The 19,357-nt window shown below is 37.1% G+C and overlaps 1 protein-coding gene across 1 annotated transcript in view; it reads left to right on the forward strand.

Moving 5' to 3' along the window:
* The window catches only part of camta1a (calmodulin binding transcription activator 1a), a 409,862-nt gene that overhangs the window by 305,459 nt on the left and 85,046 nt on the right, over nt 1–19,357 (forward strand). The window contains 1 exon segment of the mRNA XM_051096020.1: nt 15,404–15,475. Coding sequence (XP_050951977.1) covers nt 15,404–15,475 — 72 coding nt within the window.

A 19,357-nucleotide genomic window follows, 5' to 3' on the forward strand; every position in this document is an offset into this window, starting at 1 on the left:
ACATCTTTTATCGATGTCTGAATGTCAGTGAATTTCAGTTGTCATTGTTCTGGTCGATGGAATACAAAAAAAAATCTAACAGTGTAGATGAAACTCATAGCACACCAAATTATAGCTTCTGTGAAAGGGATATTCATTTAAAGCCTTGAAAATCCATTAAAAGCTGCTCTTAATGTTAGCAAAATATTCAGTTATTATTTTTTTTTATGTTTCAAAACTCCAGTGTCTTGTCCACATTCCTGACTAAGTATAGATGTTACAGGGCTCTATAGTGCGACCATTTCAGTCGCATTTCCGACTACTGCATGCGACTATGGAAAAATATTTAGGAGCACCATGTGAGACTGACCCGATCAGCAGATTTGTGTTTGCACTGAGGAGAGCTTCAAAGGTTTCTATGTGTTTTTGCAACATTGAGTAATGTATCACAGACATATCTCATGAATCCTTTCATTTATTCCTGAATGAATCAGCCGTTCTAACAAATCAAATGAATGATATGATTCAGTAATTAAATCAGCGACTTGCCGCCACCTACTAGCAGATTCAGTTTCATTTTTAAAGTATCTTTTCAGTTATGTAAATCATTTAATATTTCTGTATTCCAAATTTTATTTTTAAAACATTAATCTCAACATGAGAACTGTGATGTTATGATTTCTTCTATTTGTTGTGATGATGTGTTATTTATTTATTTATGTATTTATTTATGTTCAAATCCATTTTCTTTTCCATAGTCCTGACTATATGTTGAAGTCATGTCTTCTTCTATTTGTTATGATTTTTTCTTTTTATTTATTTAATTTTAGGTTTTGTATATTTTATGTATTGTTTTAATTATATTAATTAGTTTATTGTATTTTTAAAATTCATTCTTCAGGATATTTGTTTTCAGCAAAGTGGGGAAAGGCCATTAAACTTTTAGGCTGTTTAAAATCTTGATTGACTGAACTCCCTGAGAACCCAGTGAAAAGCTGAAAAATATTTTGTTTCATCCAAACTACAGAAGCTATAAACAGTTATACAGGATCCAGTTAAACGTGAGTAACCATTTTATGATAAAGTTTGAAAAATATTATCCTTTATATTGAAAAAGGTTGCAGGCTTCCGGCCAGGCCGGAGTATGTCACGAAAAGAGGGTAGCTATGATAGTGGGAGTAAGATAGAGAGCCAGGCTGTATATTTAGGAGGACAGAGGGGGCTGCTGCCCAGGGCAGATAAACACAGGTTCCAGCCACCAGTCTCTGTGAGAGAGGGAACAGGCTCTGGTCCAGAACAGATGCACCACCAAGCCAGCTTACAAAACATCTCATAATAAGTCAGCCAGACATGGGCCTCAGAAATGAAGTGTCACTTCTCATTCTCCTTGCCTTCTATCTTACACTCGCTCCTTTAGTTTTTGTCTCTCCTATGTCTCCCTCTCTCTTTCTCATAACACAGAATCTGTCTACTTGTATCTAGGCTTCACTGTCCGTGTGTGTGTGTGTGTGTGTGTTTTCAACACGAGATCACAAACTCTTCAAGTCTGTTTAGTTTTCTTTTATTTGAATGAAATTCAGTCTGTAGAATACTAACCACTGTGTTTTACATTTCCCCCCCATGGAGTTCTAGAATAAGTGAACGTTTGGGAGCAGCATGTTCTAGTTCTGCCAATGTATGTATTTGTACAATTTATTAGAAGTCTGGGGCTAATGTAGATACAATTAAATGAGGGAGAGCGAAATAAATTATTGAAATCATGAAACTAATATTTTAGCATAAATTAAATTTATTTGTTAATTTATTTACGGATTATTAGGAATATTTCCAGTTGATTTAAATGTATAAATTCTGTTAACATTAAAGACTGAGTCACCACATTATTATATTTTATAGACCTGTCTTCTCCAGCTTGTGCACCACAGTTTTCGAATAATTGCACAGATTCTTATTTGGATTGAGATCAAGCCCGTTCACCTTTTTGTTCTTGAGCTGCTTCAGTGTTAATTTGGCTTGTGATTTGGGAGTAAATTTGGACATGTTGCTCGGGTTAGTCAGGCCTGTATCGGCGCTGCTAGTTAATGTTGGACTGATCACTCTGTCTGTCACTCTGTGATAATATCAAGCTGTCCCAAACTGTTCCAAGCCATCTGGATCCCGACTTTCCACCATGCTCCAAAATATAGCAGCTCTTCCGTGGCCCACTGGAGCTCAGAGCAAGTGTGATATGTAGCAAAAAAAAAAGTGCTATGTTTAACATATTTTGTCATAAAAAATGTGCATATGAGATTGACTGAATTTTATATTAAGTTGAAATAATTATGCAAATTTATTTATTAATTTATTTATGCACTGGTGTAATTTTATATAATCAAAAATGAGTATAAAATATGGTCCCAAGGCTGTTTATTTTCCTAAGCTATAACATGAACACAAATTTAATACCAAAAAGCATGTGGACTAGTGTTTGCCACTCAAGTATGTGTATAATGGAACATACCTTCAGTTCCAGAGCAGGAAATGCATTTTGGCCTGTACTGACCTCACTTGACCCCTCCGCCCCAACCTCCCCATCCCGTCACCCCTCTGCCGCCTCAAGCCCGCGTTTGCGCAAGGAAGATTAAGCTGCTCTGACGAAGCCGTGTTTACAAATATGCAGGCAGAGGAACAGGGCAAGCGACGCTGAGGAGGAATAGAATACAAATTGCTTTTTTTTATCTCTCTCAGGGCCTGGGCTTGAGAAAATGCGTTTGCGATTGGTGTTCCTCTGCCTGTGAAGGATAAAGCCTCTGCTCTGTGTTTGGGTGCTGGTTAGCATTCATGCTCTCTCTCTCTCTCTCCCTCTCTCTGTGCCTCCTGTTCTCTTTCTCCCCTCCTTTTCTCCTCCTTCATCCCAGGGTCTGATTTTCTGGCTGTTTCGCTGGTAATCAAGTAGTCTCTCCGCTCTCCTCTGATGTCTCGCTGACTCTGTCTCTCTCTCTTTTCTCTCTTTTTTGAAGAGACTCTTTATGATTAACAGTCTCTGTGAGCGGCTGTCTGCTCGTGCGGGAGCCGACAGAAATGAAGAGAGCATATACATCAAGCTGGGAGATCTATAACTGTGTGCTAATCACTGCTAACACAATTATGCGGAGCTACAGATTCTCCCTGGTTTATACAATCACGCTCCAAACTTCTATTTGTGTGTTTCACATGCTCTGGAAATGGCTTGCATTTTTAAAAACCTAAAGGCATAGTTCACCCAAAAACGAAAATTCTGTCATCATTTACTCACCGTCATATCATTCGAAACCTGTATGACTTTCTTTTATGTTCCTCAAAAAAAAAAAGAAAGTAAATGATGACCGAATTTTCATTTTTGGTTGAATAGTTTATTTCTTTCTTCACTTTATCTGATGAACTTAGCTTTGTATATTTATATATGTATATGTTCTCTTTTATTTAAAAACTGAAAAATTAACTATTTTATGTGACTTTGTTTTATGTTTGAAAATATAATTAAAAAATGTTTTGTATTTTGTTAAAATTATGTAATATATTTTTGAATATATTTTAAAATGTAATTTATTCCTTTGATTTCAAAGCTGATTTTTTATTTTTTTTTTTGCATCATTACTCCAGTCACACGATACTTCAGAAATCATTCTAATATTCTGATCTGCTGCTCAAAAACATTTATTGTTATTATTATATTGAAAACAGCTGAATAGAATTTTTTCAGGTTTCTTTTGATAGAGCATTTATCTGAAATAGAAATATTTTGTAACATTATAAATGTCTTTATCATCACTTTTGGTCAATTTAAATGTACTCAACTGTTTTAAATATTGATAAATATAACAATAATAAATGTTTCTTGAACAGCAAATCAGCATTTTGATTTCTGAAGGATCACGTGACTGAAGACTGGAGTAATGATGCTGAAAATTTAGCTCTGATCACAGGAATAAAATACATTTTAAAACATATTCAAATATAGAAAACAGTTACTTTAAATAGTAAAAATATTTCAGAATTTTACTGTTTTTTGCTGTACTTTGGATTAAATAAATGCAGGCTTGGTAAGCTCAAGAGACGTCTTTTAAAAAAAAAAAAACATTAAAAAACTTTTGACTGGTAGTGTATATATTCAGACCTATTCAACTTTTCCCACAATCAAATCTGGCACTTCGTATTTGCTACGAATAACAGCTTACATTTTATATCATATCATATATCTTTGTAACATTTGAAAGTTAGCACAGAAGTCCTGGTGTGCTTTTTTGTGTTGTTTCTTTTTCATTCCTATTCGCTTTCATTGTATGGAAAAAACACCCAGGAAAACATTTCCTTTAGTATTCTAAAGAATGAAGAAGGTCTTACGGATGCAGCTGAACTATTCCTTTAAGTTTCTTGTAGCGTTGGGTTAAACGGTTTAACCCACTTTCCATATTTTGACACAGTCGAGTCATTGTGTTTGTCTGCTCAGCGTTTGTTGTGAGCATTTGAAGCTGTTCAAAAAGCATGAGAACGTTTCCCCGGGGAGCAAAGCTTTGTGCATAAATATTTAGCACAAATGGAAATAAAACAAAGCGGCACACGTTCTATAATGCTATTCATGCAAACCAGCCTCTGATTCACATTCAGAAGTCTAATATTACCGTGGCTTGTTTACGAATCGTTTGCTCTCTCAGATCTCGAATGCTGATAGATCCAGAAACTGAAAAACACCAGGACGCTGAAAAACATCGGCAGATAACCCCTGACCTTTGACCCCCACAGGAGGGACTGACCGTCCTTTTGCCTTTCTGTTAGCTTTCGTAATGAAACCCAGAATTCCATGAGTAATGGGCTGCTACGGCTGATGGAGACACAGATTCATTATTCAGCACGCCGGTGGAGTTCGGCCCGCCACGGGCAGGGATCAGGAGGAGGTAGAGGAGAGAATAGGATCTCAGACAGGGTGAGGGTGTGAATGGAGAATGAGGAGAGACAATTCCCCTGTACTTCAAAGTTTTTTTCAGTGGGTTGAAGGGGAATTATCTCTCAATACCCGTGATATTTTTGACAAGGAACGGCATGCCGAAGCCCTTTTCTCTTCATATTTAAGAGATAAACTCTCTTCAAAGCTTTCATGAAAGTTTCTGTAATTGTTATATTAGACACCAACAATCCCTCCCTTCAGGCAGCTAATCTCTCGTTTAAACTTTCTATCCTTTTGACTCCAGCATGTAAGAGCCTCTCCTCAATTTGGCCTCACTGTTTGAGAGTCATCTACTATCCTTCGAAGACGCAAATAACCGAGCTCTGTGGAGTCCCAGAGGCCCGCGTTCTTTGTGCTAGCAGCTCATGCATCACCAGCCCTCTCTGACAGAGAGAAATATGCCATTTATTTTTGTTTCACCCTGATAGAGGAAGACACAGAGCAGAAGAACAAGGAGAGAAAAAAACTGCCTGTTGCACAGCGTTCTTCGTGAATCATGATTCTGTCCGCAGAACTCTGGCCAGGCTTCAGGCCCGAAGTCACTTTGTCAGACAGCAGGACTTAATGGGCTATTACGGTACCCTTACATTGTGACACGGAGGGACTCTTAGTAATGATGGCTCTATACACTCTGAGCCTGCTCAGCCTGAGGGCTGATTGGGGTTCGGATGTGTAAAAGCACTTTTAGACAGCATATGTACGTCTCGTCTGGATACCACCTTCACCTTCTGTCTGCTAATGATGTAATAGATCAGCAATCAACAGTCAGTCTCTCTCACTTCCTGTCATGCACACAAGTAGGTGAGTAGTCAGTGCCCTTGGATTAACCTGGAGTAAAGTTTCTCACTCATAGACACAGTGGTGGTAGTTCATGGATCAACTTTAGGGTTAAGATCCTTCAACCTTGCAGTCACCTAGAAAGCTTCAGGTCAGATGTTTTGCAATGCGACCGCAGTGTGAACAGTCATGTCAGATTTAATGCGACTTTTACGTCACTCTAGATCGACATACATCATAATTCCACACTGACGGGAGACAACTTTAAGATTTTACATACCCAAAGTTATCAAGACAGTTGCGAAAGGTAATTAGTGCCAGAGCTCGCAAGTATTACAGTGACAACTCTATATACAAGCAAAATGTGAGGGCTCGTATCATGACAGTTTCAAAACTCTGCTGTCTTTTGTCTCATCCTTGTCTTTATTTTTTTTATATTGCCTGTGCATAATTTCACTAGCTTATGCAGCAGATCACACTATGAATAAATGCATAATTGCTTACTTTATGTCTTTTACTTGTGTTTGCTTCCGTAGGACAGTGTGCTGCGCAAGTGTTGCCAAGTCCACTGTTTCCCTGCGGAATTGGGCTACTTTTTCCACTATTGTCGCGGGTTGTTTTCCAACTTTGTGGGTTGACGTGACCCCACTACTGTGATATTTACCCCCCCTGAACATGGGTTGGCTAGTTCTGGAGTAGTTTTGAGAAGCAATTGAGCGAATTTTGTTGTGAAAACCTGGAAACCCTGTTTGTATCGTTCTTTTGCACTGGCCAGTTCAGAACCATGACCTGTTCACACTGGAAAACTGATATTGGCCACATTTAAAGCAACAATGTGAACAGCTATACAAAAAAATCGGAATTGAGCACTAAGTGTGAACGTAGCTGTAGAGCATTTGCAGTATAAATTTCAAATTTGTCAAATTTGTCATTAAAAGGATAGTTCACCCAAAAAATTAAATTTTGTCATTAATTACTCATAAGACCCATAAGACCTCTGTTCATCTTTAGAACACAAATTAAGATATTTCTGATGAAATCCAAGAACTTTCTGACCCTGTACAGACAGTAATGCAACTGACACATTCTAGGCCCAGAAAGGTAATAAGGACATTGATAAAATAGTCCATGTGACATCACTGGTTCAACTGTAATCTTGTGAAGGTATAAGAATTCAAAACAAAAATAAAGAAAACAAAAATAACGATTTTATTCAATAATTTCTTCTCTTCTGTGTCAGTCTTCGGCGCATGTTTTTGACAGTACCATGATGGGTTTTACATCAGAACGGTGCCACATGCATACATGGTACTCTTGTGAACAAGCGTCAAAGACTGACACGGAAGAGAACAAATTGTTGAATTATGGTTGAATCACTAATGTCACATGGACTATTTTAATGATGTCATACTACTTTTCAGAGTCAGAACTCTCCCAGATTTCATCAAAAATATCTTAATGTGTGTTCCAAAGATAAACAAAGCTCTTATGGGTTTCGAATGAGTAATTAATGACAAGATTTTAGTACAGAACTGACAGAAAGAACAGGAGACGTTTCATTGAATGCATGTAGTGTTGTAGTGCTTTTTTTTTCTTTTTAGTTTTTGAACATCACCAGTACCCATTTGAAATATTATGCAATATATCTCCTTTGTGTTCCCCAGAAAAATAAAAACTCAAGACAGGAGGGTGAGAAAATGAGCACAGAATTTGAATTCTGGCAATTTTAATTTAACCACTAAGCCACACTGCAAATACACATACTTCAGTGGGTCACCGTTGTCCTTGACGAGCTGAAAGCACAGGGTTGTTCAGCATTCCACGGATGCTCGTCATGTGTGAGAGTATGCAGAGGTTTTAGTGTGTAGAGGAGCAGAGGAGCATGAGGCCTTTGCCACCCCACCATCCCATTACCTCAGCCTGCTCCGGCAGGGCTTTAACCTTGGCAGGCAGGCTGGAGGAGAGAGGGTAATTCTAACCTTAAAAACCTGCTGATTAAAGCTAGTTTTGTGGAATTCGATTCCACTTAATGCCTTTGGCCCTGAGCCCAGAGGCCTGGCATTAACATCAACAGACACTGTGTCTTCTGCCTGAGAGACGTGCACACACACACGCACACACACATTTGTTGTACTGTCACAGGCATGAGTGTGGGTTGTACGCACACTATTCCTCCTCCTTATCTCTCTTTCTCTCTCTCCCCGTGTGCAATGATATTGAACAGCCTTAGTAGTACAATATTTCCTCTGTGTTATTGTTGTGTTTGTGATATTGATGTATGGCTGTGTTTACTTGTCCAGCTCGAGTAATTAATTCCCCCTTTCGGGGTCTGTGTATAAACTGTTTTTGTTTATTTACAATGTGCAAGGTATTTTTAGAAACCAAATTACCATAAGGCTTTTTGTGTAAGCGCTATTGTTTGGTGACGATCATGGTATCCTTACCTTCATTTAGTTTCACACAGCTGAAGTTTGAGATGCCACGCCAGAGGTGGCTAAACTCAATGAGTTTTTTTTCACAGGTGTTTCAGATATTGCATTGTGTTGTGTTTTAGAGTTAAAGGAAATGTCTGTAAATTTAGCAGATAATGTCCTGACAGCATCTTTTCCATTTTCTATGTTTTTTTTTCTGAAAGTGTTGAGCTTCCTGCACACACAGATGCCAAAATGTTATCAGTGTGGAAAGGAAGTAGGATGTGATTGGCTATGTGGCAGTCTGAGTCATAGTGACAGCCTGTTACTGCTTTAACTAGCCATTTGGGTTCGGCAGACCTGTTCTCCCCTGAAAGAGACTGAATAACTTGCAGGACAGGAGACATATTTGTGTCTTTGCCTGAGGCTCAATCCACAGCCCTTAGGCAGGTCTACTCATGCCTGATTGCTAATACAAAACTTGATCTTTTTAATGAAATGGTGACTCTATAGTAGATCCGCTGGCGAAAGATTTCATAACCAGGACATACTTGTGAGAATTTGCATGTCATGTACGCACATAGTTATCCCGATCTGTTCAGTATTGCTGAAAGAAGAGTAAGGCATGACAAATGTACATGTTCGAGTGATTGGTAATAGATTTGTCTTGATTATCTACAAGGTCTCGGCTCACTATATCACTCTACGAGGTAATTCATCAAGTTGTCGCCAATGCGCTCTCAAATTGTATGATTGAGTATTCTCAACTGGATTCACTGTCTGATAAATTATTCCTTGTGTAGCGAGTGCTAAGACAAAACTCTATCAAGGTTAGCATAGGATTCGGTATAGCTGCTATACCAGACAAGACAAACACCCTGCAGTGTCTGGTTTCCCTCAGAGGCTTATGGGCCTCAATCAGGGAAGGCATGATATTTAATTTGACGCAAATGAAAATGAGGCTGTGAGGTATAAAATATGAGTCTGTTTAAAAAGGAAAGACACTACAGGCAAAATGTTGCCAGTGTTTTCTAATTTATTAAGTGCTATGAAGAGATTTCTGAAATCCAACAAAATGAAACGTAAGTTTTGAACTTGGTTCTATACATATCTGTTCATGAAATGTATGAAAATTAGTGCAAATTTCATTAGATAATGCCTCATTTTTATATTTAAACATGACATTTCAAAAGACTTTTAATACAAAACAATTGTCTTGATGTACACTACCAGTCAAAAGTTTCTTAATATTTTTTTAAGAAGTCTCTTCTGCTCACCAAGCCTCCAAAATACAGCAAAAGCAGTAATATTGTGAAATATTTTAACTGCTTTCTATTTGAATATATTTTAAAATACAGTTTATTCCTGTGATCAAAGCTAAATTTTTAGCATCATTACTCCGGTCTTCAGCGTCACATGATCCTTCAGAAATCATTCTAATATGCTGATTTGCTGTCTAAGAAACGTTTTTTATTATTAATATTATTATCAATATTTAAAACAGTTGAGTACTTTTTTTTTCAGGATCCAAAGATCAGAATTTATCTGACATAAAAAGCTTTTGAAAAATTATACACTATACCATAGAAATTAGGATGCTTTAAATTGATCGAAAGTGATGATACAGATTTATTTATTTATTTATTTTTGAACATTTTATTTAAAGCTTTTCACATTTTACAAAACAATCCCCCAGCCCATGCCAGCAAATCAAGGGAAAAAAAAAACTTTTACAATAAATAAACCCACAAATAGTACAATTAAATACATATACACCTCCATAAACATACACTGTTCATATTGTGTACTTATTAAAAAAAAAAAAAAAAACACACACACATACCAATACCAATACCTAAATTATACAGATTTATAATGATTTATAAGATTTATAAACATGTTACAAAAGATTTCTATTTCAGATAAATGCTGTTCTTTTGAACTTTCTATTCATCAAAGAAACCTGAAAAAAAATTTACTCAGCTGTTCTCCACATAATAATGATAATAATATATGTTTTTGAGCAGCAAAGCAGAATATTAGAATGATTTCTGTAGGATTATGTGACTGGAGTAACGATGCTAAAAATTCAGCTTTGAAATCACAGGAATAAATGACATTTTTAAATATATTCAAACAGAAACAGTCATTTTAAATAGTAAAAATATTAAATATAAACAGTATATACAAATATAAAATATTAAATTTTACTGTTTTGCTGTACTTTGGATCAAATAAATAACATTTTAAATGTACATTTAAAAAACATTAAAAATCTTACTGTTCAAAAACTTTTGACTGGTAGTGTACTGTAATTAATCATCTCAAGTATTAAGATTTCTGTTAGCGAAAATGTTTACCCTATTCACCTGTATTGTCTTGCACTCTCTTGAATACTGTACAATGTTTTGAATGGACCGTATGTCTGTTCCACACAGCCTCATTTTCATTCGCATCACATTAAACAGCATCTACCCTGATGAGGTTCATTGTAAGCATCCAGTATCACAACCACACGTCGTCACATCATAAAACAGCAAATTGGCACCATACTTAAGATGCCATGGTCTGATTAAGAGTGCCTTCACACATCATTATGGCCTAATGAGAGAGTCTCACATCTTAGGCAGGTTGGACACCTTGCCTTCATTGCTTGCCCGCCTGCCTTGATTGATGGCTCGGCGTAGCACCCGAGGACACGTAGCGTGTCCTAATCACAGCTTCAGTGTCTGACCATGTAACATCTGACCAAAGTGTTCATTCCCTCTGTTGACCATTACTGAGAGCATAAGGACCCTAGTCTTACACGAAAATTGCAAGTATTATCTGATTGGTTGTGTTTATGCAAGTGATTAAAGTCTGCCTGGAAATAAAGTCATTTTAAGACAAAAATGGGGTTTTAAAAAGTTTAGTTTGAGGCACTTAGTAGCAAATAAACTATGGTAGATGTCCTTGAGCAGAACCATATATTCTGCTTATTCTGTTCAGTCCTTTTGGACAGAAAAAAATTCTGAACACAATGTTAATGTACATTTTTCACTGTGGCCCAGAAGTATTCCAGTGAAGGTTGTTGAGCATTTTTAATTAAAAAAATTAAAAACGGTTGGTTTTGTTACATAGAGATAATCACTCAATTAAGCAACCAACTTTACCATTTTTGGACCGATTGACATGGACTGACCCCACTATTTTTATCCCAAATGGCCAGCAAAATCTCATCTGTGGTCTGTTTTAGATGTACATTTGGAGCAGTTTGTAATTTGTAGTCTTGCTGTTGCTTCAAACGATGAGTAAGTCAGATTGAGAAATGGAGAGAAGTCCTGCGTGATTGTGGGAATATAATTATGCCTTAATTGCTTGCCATTTGATGTGCTGTCATTTGTCACAGCCCACAGACAGCAAATAATGGCTTCTGTCATTGTCAGTTTGTCACATTGCCACGCAGCCTTGAGAGAGAATCAGCAAAGAGCTGAATGATATTTGTCCTGAATTACTGATAAGCTAGTCTGTGTTGAAGGTTTACGTTTTTCTCATTTGCTTTGTTGTGTGTATTATATCAGATGTTTTGAGAGAATGTGAAATGGTCAGCATAACCTGGGTTTGTTTGTGTGCAGATGTATTTTATAATTTACATATATGCTCTGTTCAGAAACCTAATGACAGTAGACCAATAAACAGAAGCTGCCTGGGGCTAATTTATTTGCTCTCTACTCCACACAGTGGGAAGAAGCATAATTTGAGTGGGAAGAAGAGTCAAATAAATAAATAAATAAATAACAAAGCAGAAAAATGAAATATAATGCAATAATAATTAGCTTAGCATCATGCTAACAGCAGAATCAATTCAAGAGCCGTTCTGTTTTGTATGGCACACAATTTGCTGCAGATCTAAATCGCTCCAAATCATTCACATTTGAGGTTCAGTCACTGTCAGAAAGCAGCTGCCTATGTAGGAAACAGGCAGCTCGCTAGATTTTGTAACAAAGCTATATTGTTGTGTATGTGTGTAAGCTCTGACAGTGTGCAAACAGCATGTGTGTAGCCGATGGACGGTTTACATTGATTCCCGTATCAGCACTGACAGGTGCTACAGTCTGACACGGCCCAGGCGTCTTGTTTATGCCTGCTGAACACTTTGTGTATTTCTTAAACTGAGTAAACAGAAGCTGCCTGGGGCTAATTTATTCACTCTCCAGTCCGCACAGTGGGATGAACAGTAAGGAACCGCACACACCTGTCAATACTGCGGAACAGACGCTCACAGCGCTCGGTTTGGTACATATAGCAGACATCCACGTACAGACATTATCTGTCAGATGGAGATGGAGAAATGTGTTCTTGTACATTCGGATCCAGAGCTGCATGGAAGCCCTGCGTAGAAAAAGCAGTGGCGTTTGATGGACTTTTGAAATGAAGAGGCACTGCTTTCCTTGCCTTCCGCCACTGGTAGAAAGCTTTGCAGAGATCTCCTCTGTCTGTCTGCCCCTCTCGGATTAGCAGAGTAAGATGAAACCTGTGAGAGACTCCGGACCACAGTGCTCTGCTGACTATAGTGTTTGTTTGTTCATGAGTGTCTGAGTGCATTGACATGGCCAGGGAATCTGTGTTAACACAAAGACACACTCGCTTGTTTGTTTTACGCTGCCGCTGGTGATAGAAAGAACGAGAAAGACTTTGACTGAATGTTCTGAATGGAATATGGTCTCGTCACATGACCTCACTACATTGCGTGTTTAATTCAGCAATTTGCATACTGCTATCATCACAAAAAGAAAAATCCTTGTTAGCATTTTTTGTTTGTTTATTCCCCATTTTTGTGGGGGAACTATATGCAATATGTACACTACCATTCAAATGTTTTTGAAAGAAGTCTCTCTTGATGATTTATTTGATCAAAAACACAGTAAAACAGAAATATTGGTAAATATTAGTACAGTTTAAAATAGCTGTTTTCTATTATGATATTTTTTAAAATGTAATTTATGCTGAATTTTCAGCAGCCATTACTCCGGTTTTCAGTGTTATATGTGACCCTGGACCACAAAACCAGTCATAAGGGTCAATTTTTACATTTTTATACATAGTCTGGAAGCTGAATACATAAGATTTCCACTGATGTATGGTTTGTTAGGATAGGACAATATTTGGCTGAGATACAACTATTTGAAAATCTAGAATCTGAGGGTGCAAAAAAATCAAAATATTGAGAGAATCACCTTTAATGTTAAAGTTCTTAACAATGCATATTACTAATCAAAAATTACGTTTTTATGTATTTACAGTAGGAATTTTACAAAATATCTTCACGGAACATGATCTTTATTTAATATCCTAATGATTTTTGGCATAAAACAAAAATCAATAATTTTGACCCATACAAATATATTTTTGGCTGTTGCTACAAATATACCCCAGCGGCTTAAGACTGGTTTTGTGGTCCGGGGTCACATGTGCTGTTTCAGGAAATCATTCTAATATGCTGGTTTGCTGCTCAAGAAACATTTTTATTACTATTAGTGTTGAAAACATTTGTCCTGATCATAATCTTCCTGACCTTAATCTTTTAAACGGTAATATATTTTAACTCTTGGCAATCTGATCAAATAAGTAATTAAAAAAGATATAAAAATTGTGGCTGATATGAACCTATTCATAGTTCATTACACTAGACATGGAAGGTCAATTGGAAGTGCTTTGCATTTTGGGATACACTGTTCTGTGCTGTATGCTCTGTGTGTACTGCTCCTTTTGGTAAATGTCGTAGGTCATCTGGGGATTCTGTGCATATAGAAAATTGGCACACTGTGAACAGTATACACTGGGTAATAGACATCCATGCTACTGGACAGTATGGACCCATAGCATGTAGTATATTGATGTTAAAGGGGTCATCAGATGCAAAATTTACTTTTACATGTTGTTTGAACATAAATGTGTGTTGGCAGTGTGTGTACATAACCATCCTATAATTAATAAAATCCACCCAGTGGTATTTTTTTAATATTTATAAGTAATATCCCCTTTTTCAAATTTTGGAAATTTTGAAAAACATATCAGCTCGTCACTTCACAGAAGAGAGGGGCGGGGTGAGCAGAGCTCATTAGCATTAATGGCAAATGCACTAAAACAGCTCGCTCTAAAAAGGGCTGATTTTGACAAGGTAAAAAGGGTGTTTTTTTACACTACTACTGAGAAATTTTAACCAAAGTATGTTGTAGACTTCTCATTAAGATCCTAACGAATCATATTAACTTGTGGAAAATGGGCATCTGACAACTCCTTTAAAACCTTGAGTTTATATACTCTATGCTACATAAGTGTTTTTTTAATGCTTAATTGAAAACAGTTATACTATATAAAAATATGTTTTGTGCAAACAATCTTGCTGACCAGAGGAGAGTGAGTTTCTCCTACAAGGTTTTCTCTCAAGGTTTGATCCTCCTCCTATCTATACCATGTTAGGAACTGTCAAGGCTCTGATCTTTTTTAAAGCTCTTTTGAAACTGTACTGTGAAGAATGCCTACTTGTACCTTGAATTGAACTATACAGTAGTATAGTTTTCATTTGCACACTTTGTGATTTTAACTTTGGTTTAGTCTCGCACAGCCAACAATGAACACATTCCTAATCGTATTCCACATTAGCTTGTCATCGCAGTATAACGGTGACCTTAACCTCCCTTGGAACTTCAAAAAATCCATTATTTTATAGTGCATGGTATGTGTGTGTGTGTATCGGAGGCTTGTGTGTACACGTGTACATACATCCATGCAAGTGTGTGTGTGAATGCACCAAGACTGCTTTGTTTTCCAATTCTCCGCAGGTAAATAAATATTCCCTGTGTGCATTGTAGAGGAGCCGTAACCATAGAAATGGATATTTGATTTATTCCAGAAAGAGCCAAGCTCTTTGGCTTGAGTGCTTGCAAACAATATGTTTGGGTAGAAAGCCGGCACCCAGCAACAGCACAGCATCACAGATGTCTTCTCAAAATCACATGACTCATTCCGGCCCTGGCAGACCTCTGTGTCCTGTCCATTCCCTGGCCACATGGACGAATGTAGCTCCTCAGCCTGTACTGGTCACTAATGCCAGCAATGTTACTTTTCATTTTTGTTTTTTTAGCTCTTTTGTATAAATTGTGTATTAAATTTGAAATATATATATATAGATATTTTTTAGACTGACCCTCATAACCCCTACCGTGACCTTGTTTTTCAGACTTAGCCATTCTCTACTAACCATGTGTTTCTGTGTGTGTTTTTTCCCCAGTGTCTGTACGGCTGTTACGTCCACTCCTCCATCATCCCCACCTTCCACCGCAGGTGCTACTGGCTTTTACAGGTAAGACTGCTAGAGACTTGGACACCTGTTGGGAACTCACTTACCTATTGTTATTTTTCTGAAGCCATCGTATTTTTTACCCCTCTTTTTCGCCTTTTCATTTGGAACTGAGCAGCACACCTTCAAGTGTAATTCAGCTGTAATGGAGACAGGCAAGGAGATTAAACGTAACCCCTCAGCCCGCTGGAGCCTGAGCTCACCAACTGATCAAAGCTAACCTCGAAACTACAGCCCAGCACAGGGAGAGGTCCAGGGAGGAATCGCATGCAGATGAAGCCTTTAAAAGAGCCTAGAAGATAGATATTCATGCTTTTAGGACATATACTAGGAATGGATTCAGAAGTGACAGCAGCCATCAGTCATGAAGCACAACAATTGCATGACTTTTTTTAGTTTAAAAACATTTCATAATGATCAGAAGGCAATTTGATTCAAAAATGTGAATTAGTATGACATTTTTAATTAAAAAACAAGCACAAACAATATGGGTAAAATCAGTAGCTATAGTTTAACAGGCATATTTTTGTGTTAGTCTCAGACCTAAAACACAAACAACAGCAACAATAAGGCTTGACTTAGCAGTCACTAATTGATGTTAAAAACACTGTTTGTTCTAGGGTTCACTGTGATACAAAATGCTCTTAATTGGAAGAACATTAGTGATTCAGCATTTTATTACAGGCTTTGGAAAGAAGAAGGTAAAAGCTTGTGAAGCAACATTTCTATCTTCACAGAAATATTATTCTCAGTCTGTCCCATGTTTTCTCAGTATCCTCTGAGCTCATGTTCTGCTTCACTGCTGCTTCTCAATTTCTGTGTCCAGAATAGAGCAGGTTGTTCCAGCATGACTTTGTCTTACACATATGGTATCTGTCTCCAGGGCCTGGTGGCACCCTCACTGTTTCCCAGCTTCAGACAGACCGCCCATTGTCCATTCACTGACTGTCTGATACATATTGCATAAAAAAAATATAATCCGTTTTGCCATGTTTGTTATCAAATACTTGAAAGATATCTAAAGTTTTGTTTGAGCTGCTTTAATTAGTAAGTTTACTGTAAATAGAGTTGTATGTCCACTGTACATCCTGCTTTTTTAAGTCGCATGACTACTCAATAGTTTGGGGTCAGTCTTTTTTTAAATAATTTATTACTTTTATTTAGTAAGGCCATATTAAATTGATCAAAAGTGACCAGAAAGACATGTTAAAAAAAAAAAAACAGGTTGGCTGAGTGGTGTGTGATATTCTAGTGATATCGGAACTTCAACCATTTCACCATTTGTGCCATGGCAGACACCAAAATCCACTATAATTTTCTAAATAATACTGTTTTTGTGTCACAGAATGTAGTTTTAAGAGTTTTTTTGGCAAGAATGTACTGCCGTTCTAATATACAGCCATATCACACCGCTACTCTTGTGATATTGCTCATATACAGTTTAGGTCTAAAGTTTACATACACCTTGCAGAATCATGCACCTTGATTTCACATAAAAGACGTTTACATATAGTCCACAAGAGAAAATAATAGTTGAATTTATAAAAATGACCCTGTTCAAAAGTTTACATTCACTCGTAATACTGTGTTGTTACCTGAATGATCCACACACTTTTTTTTTTTTTGTGATAGTAGTTCACAAGTACCTTGTTTGTCCTGAACAGTTGAACTCCCTGCTGTTCTTCAGAGAAATTCTTCAGGTCTCACAAATTCTTTGTTTTTCCACCATTTTTTGTGTTTGAACCCTTTTCAACAATGACTGTATGATTTTCAGATCCATCTTCTCACACTGAGGACAACTGAGGGACTCATATGCAACTATTACAGAAGTATTCAGCTGTCACTGATGCTTCAGAAGGAAAAATTATGCATTAAAGGGGTCATCGGATGCAAACTTCACTTTTTCATGTTGTTTGAACATTAATGTGTGTTGGCAGTGTATGTACAAATCTACCCTATAATGATAAAAATAATATCCCCTTTTTCAAATCGAGCCGTTCTCAGATGCCTGTCGGTGTGCCGTCACACCGACAGAGGCCGCTCCCACAATAGTTGATTGACATGAGCTCTTACCTTAGACCAGCTGTCACAGTCCAGTAACTTTCCTTGTTTCGATGTCAAAGCCGGGATGTAAGTTAGACAAGAATATCTCCGATTGAGCGATTGAGGTGTTGTGTTGCTGGATGTAATAATGAACAGTGTCGTCATTTACTCCCGACATCTGAGCCGCTGAAGATGCAGTGGATTACATTTGTTTGTGAAGGGAGTGCGCCTCCCGATCTACATATATCCGTCTATATTCGCGCAAATCATTCATGATCCAGCTTCACTTACAGCAGAAGTGTGTATAAGCGTTTTTTTTATGAATCTTTGCGATCGCCTTTCCTTATAACGTGGTAGTTAGGAAGTTTAGCAGCTAAATGCAGCTAAAGTAAACAAGATCGTCATTCCACAGAGAGAAGACAGGGACGGGGTGAACAGAGCTCATTTGCACTCAAAGGAACAACCCCTTAGAATGAGATGATTTTTGCAGAGCTCATTTTGACAAGGTAAAAAGGATGTTGTTTTACAAAACCATTGAGAATTTTTAATCAAAGTATATGACAGACTTTTCATTAAGACCCTAAAGAATAATATCAACTTGTGGAAAATGGGCATCCGATGACCCCTTTAAGAGCCGGTAGTGTAAAATTTTGAACAGAATGAAGATGTGTGCATTTTTCTAATTTTGCCAAAAAATATCATATTTTTTTATTTAGTACTGGCCTTCAGAAGCTACAGAAGATACTTACATGTTTCCCAGAAGACAAAATAAGTTCAATTTACTCTGATCTTCAAATTCAAAAAGTTTTCACCCCCCCCAGCTCTTGATGCATTGTGTTTCCTTCTGAAGCATCAGTGAGCTTTGAATCTGTTGTAATAGTTGCATATGAGTCCCTCAGTTGTCCTCAGTGTGAAAAGATGGATCTCAAAATCATACAGTCATTGTTGGAAAGGGTTCAAATACACAGAAATGCTGAAAAACCAAAGAATTTGTGGAACCTGAAGGATTTTTCTGACAAACAGCAGGCACTGTTCAGGACAAACAAGGGACTCAACAACAACTATCACTAAACAAAAGAAACACAGCTATGCATCATTCAGGTAAAAAACACAGTATTAAGAATCAAGCGTATATAAGTAGACTTTTGAACGGCTCAAATTCAACTATCATTTTCTCTTGTGGACTATATGTGAAAGTCTTTTATGTGAAAAGATCTTATTCAGGTCAGTACTAAATAAAAAATAACCTGCTTTTTGTATGATCCCTCCTATTTTGGTGAAATAATTAACATTTTGCAGATTCTGTAAGGTGTATGTAAACTTTAAACCTCAACACTGCATATTTTTTTAATAAATGCTGCTCTTTTGAACTTTCTATTCATCAAAGAAACACAAAAAATATTCCTTTGAGCAGCTGTTTTCAACATTTAACACATTGATTTTCTTGAGCTCCAAATCAGAATGTTAGAAGATTTCTGAAAAATCATGTGATACTGAAGACTGAAGTAATGGCTGCTGAAAATTCAGCTTTGCCATCACAGGAATAAATTACATTTTAAAATCTATTAAAATAGAAAAGTTATTTTAATTGTGATAATATTTCACAAATAAATGCATCCTTGGTGAGCATATATACTGTAGAAACATTTTTTTGTTAAATCTTACCAACCCCAAACTTTTGAGCGTAAAGTGCAACTGTATATGAAACAAACTCATGGCACCTAAGCCAAAATAAGATGCTAATGTGGCCAGGCCTTTTGTTGTTTAGTCAAAATTCTGTCTATGCAACACTTTCATCCCAGAGCGCCGATTCACAAAGGTTACATGGCCGCTAAGAATCTA

This window comes from Labeo rohita, chromosome 23 (assembly GCF_022985175.1).
Source record: "Labeo rohita strain BAU-BD-2019 chromosome 23, IGBB_LRoh.1.0, whole genome shotgun sequence".
NCBI lineage: Eukaryota > Metazoa > Chordata > Actinopteri > Cypriniformes > Cyprinidae > Labeo > Labeo rohita.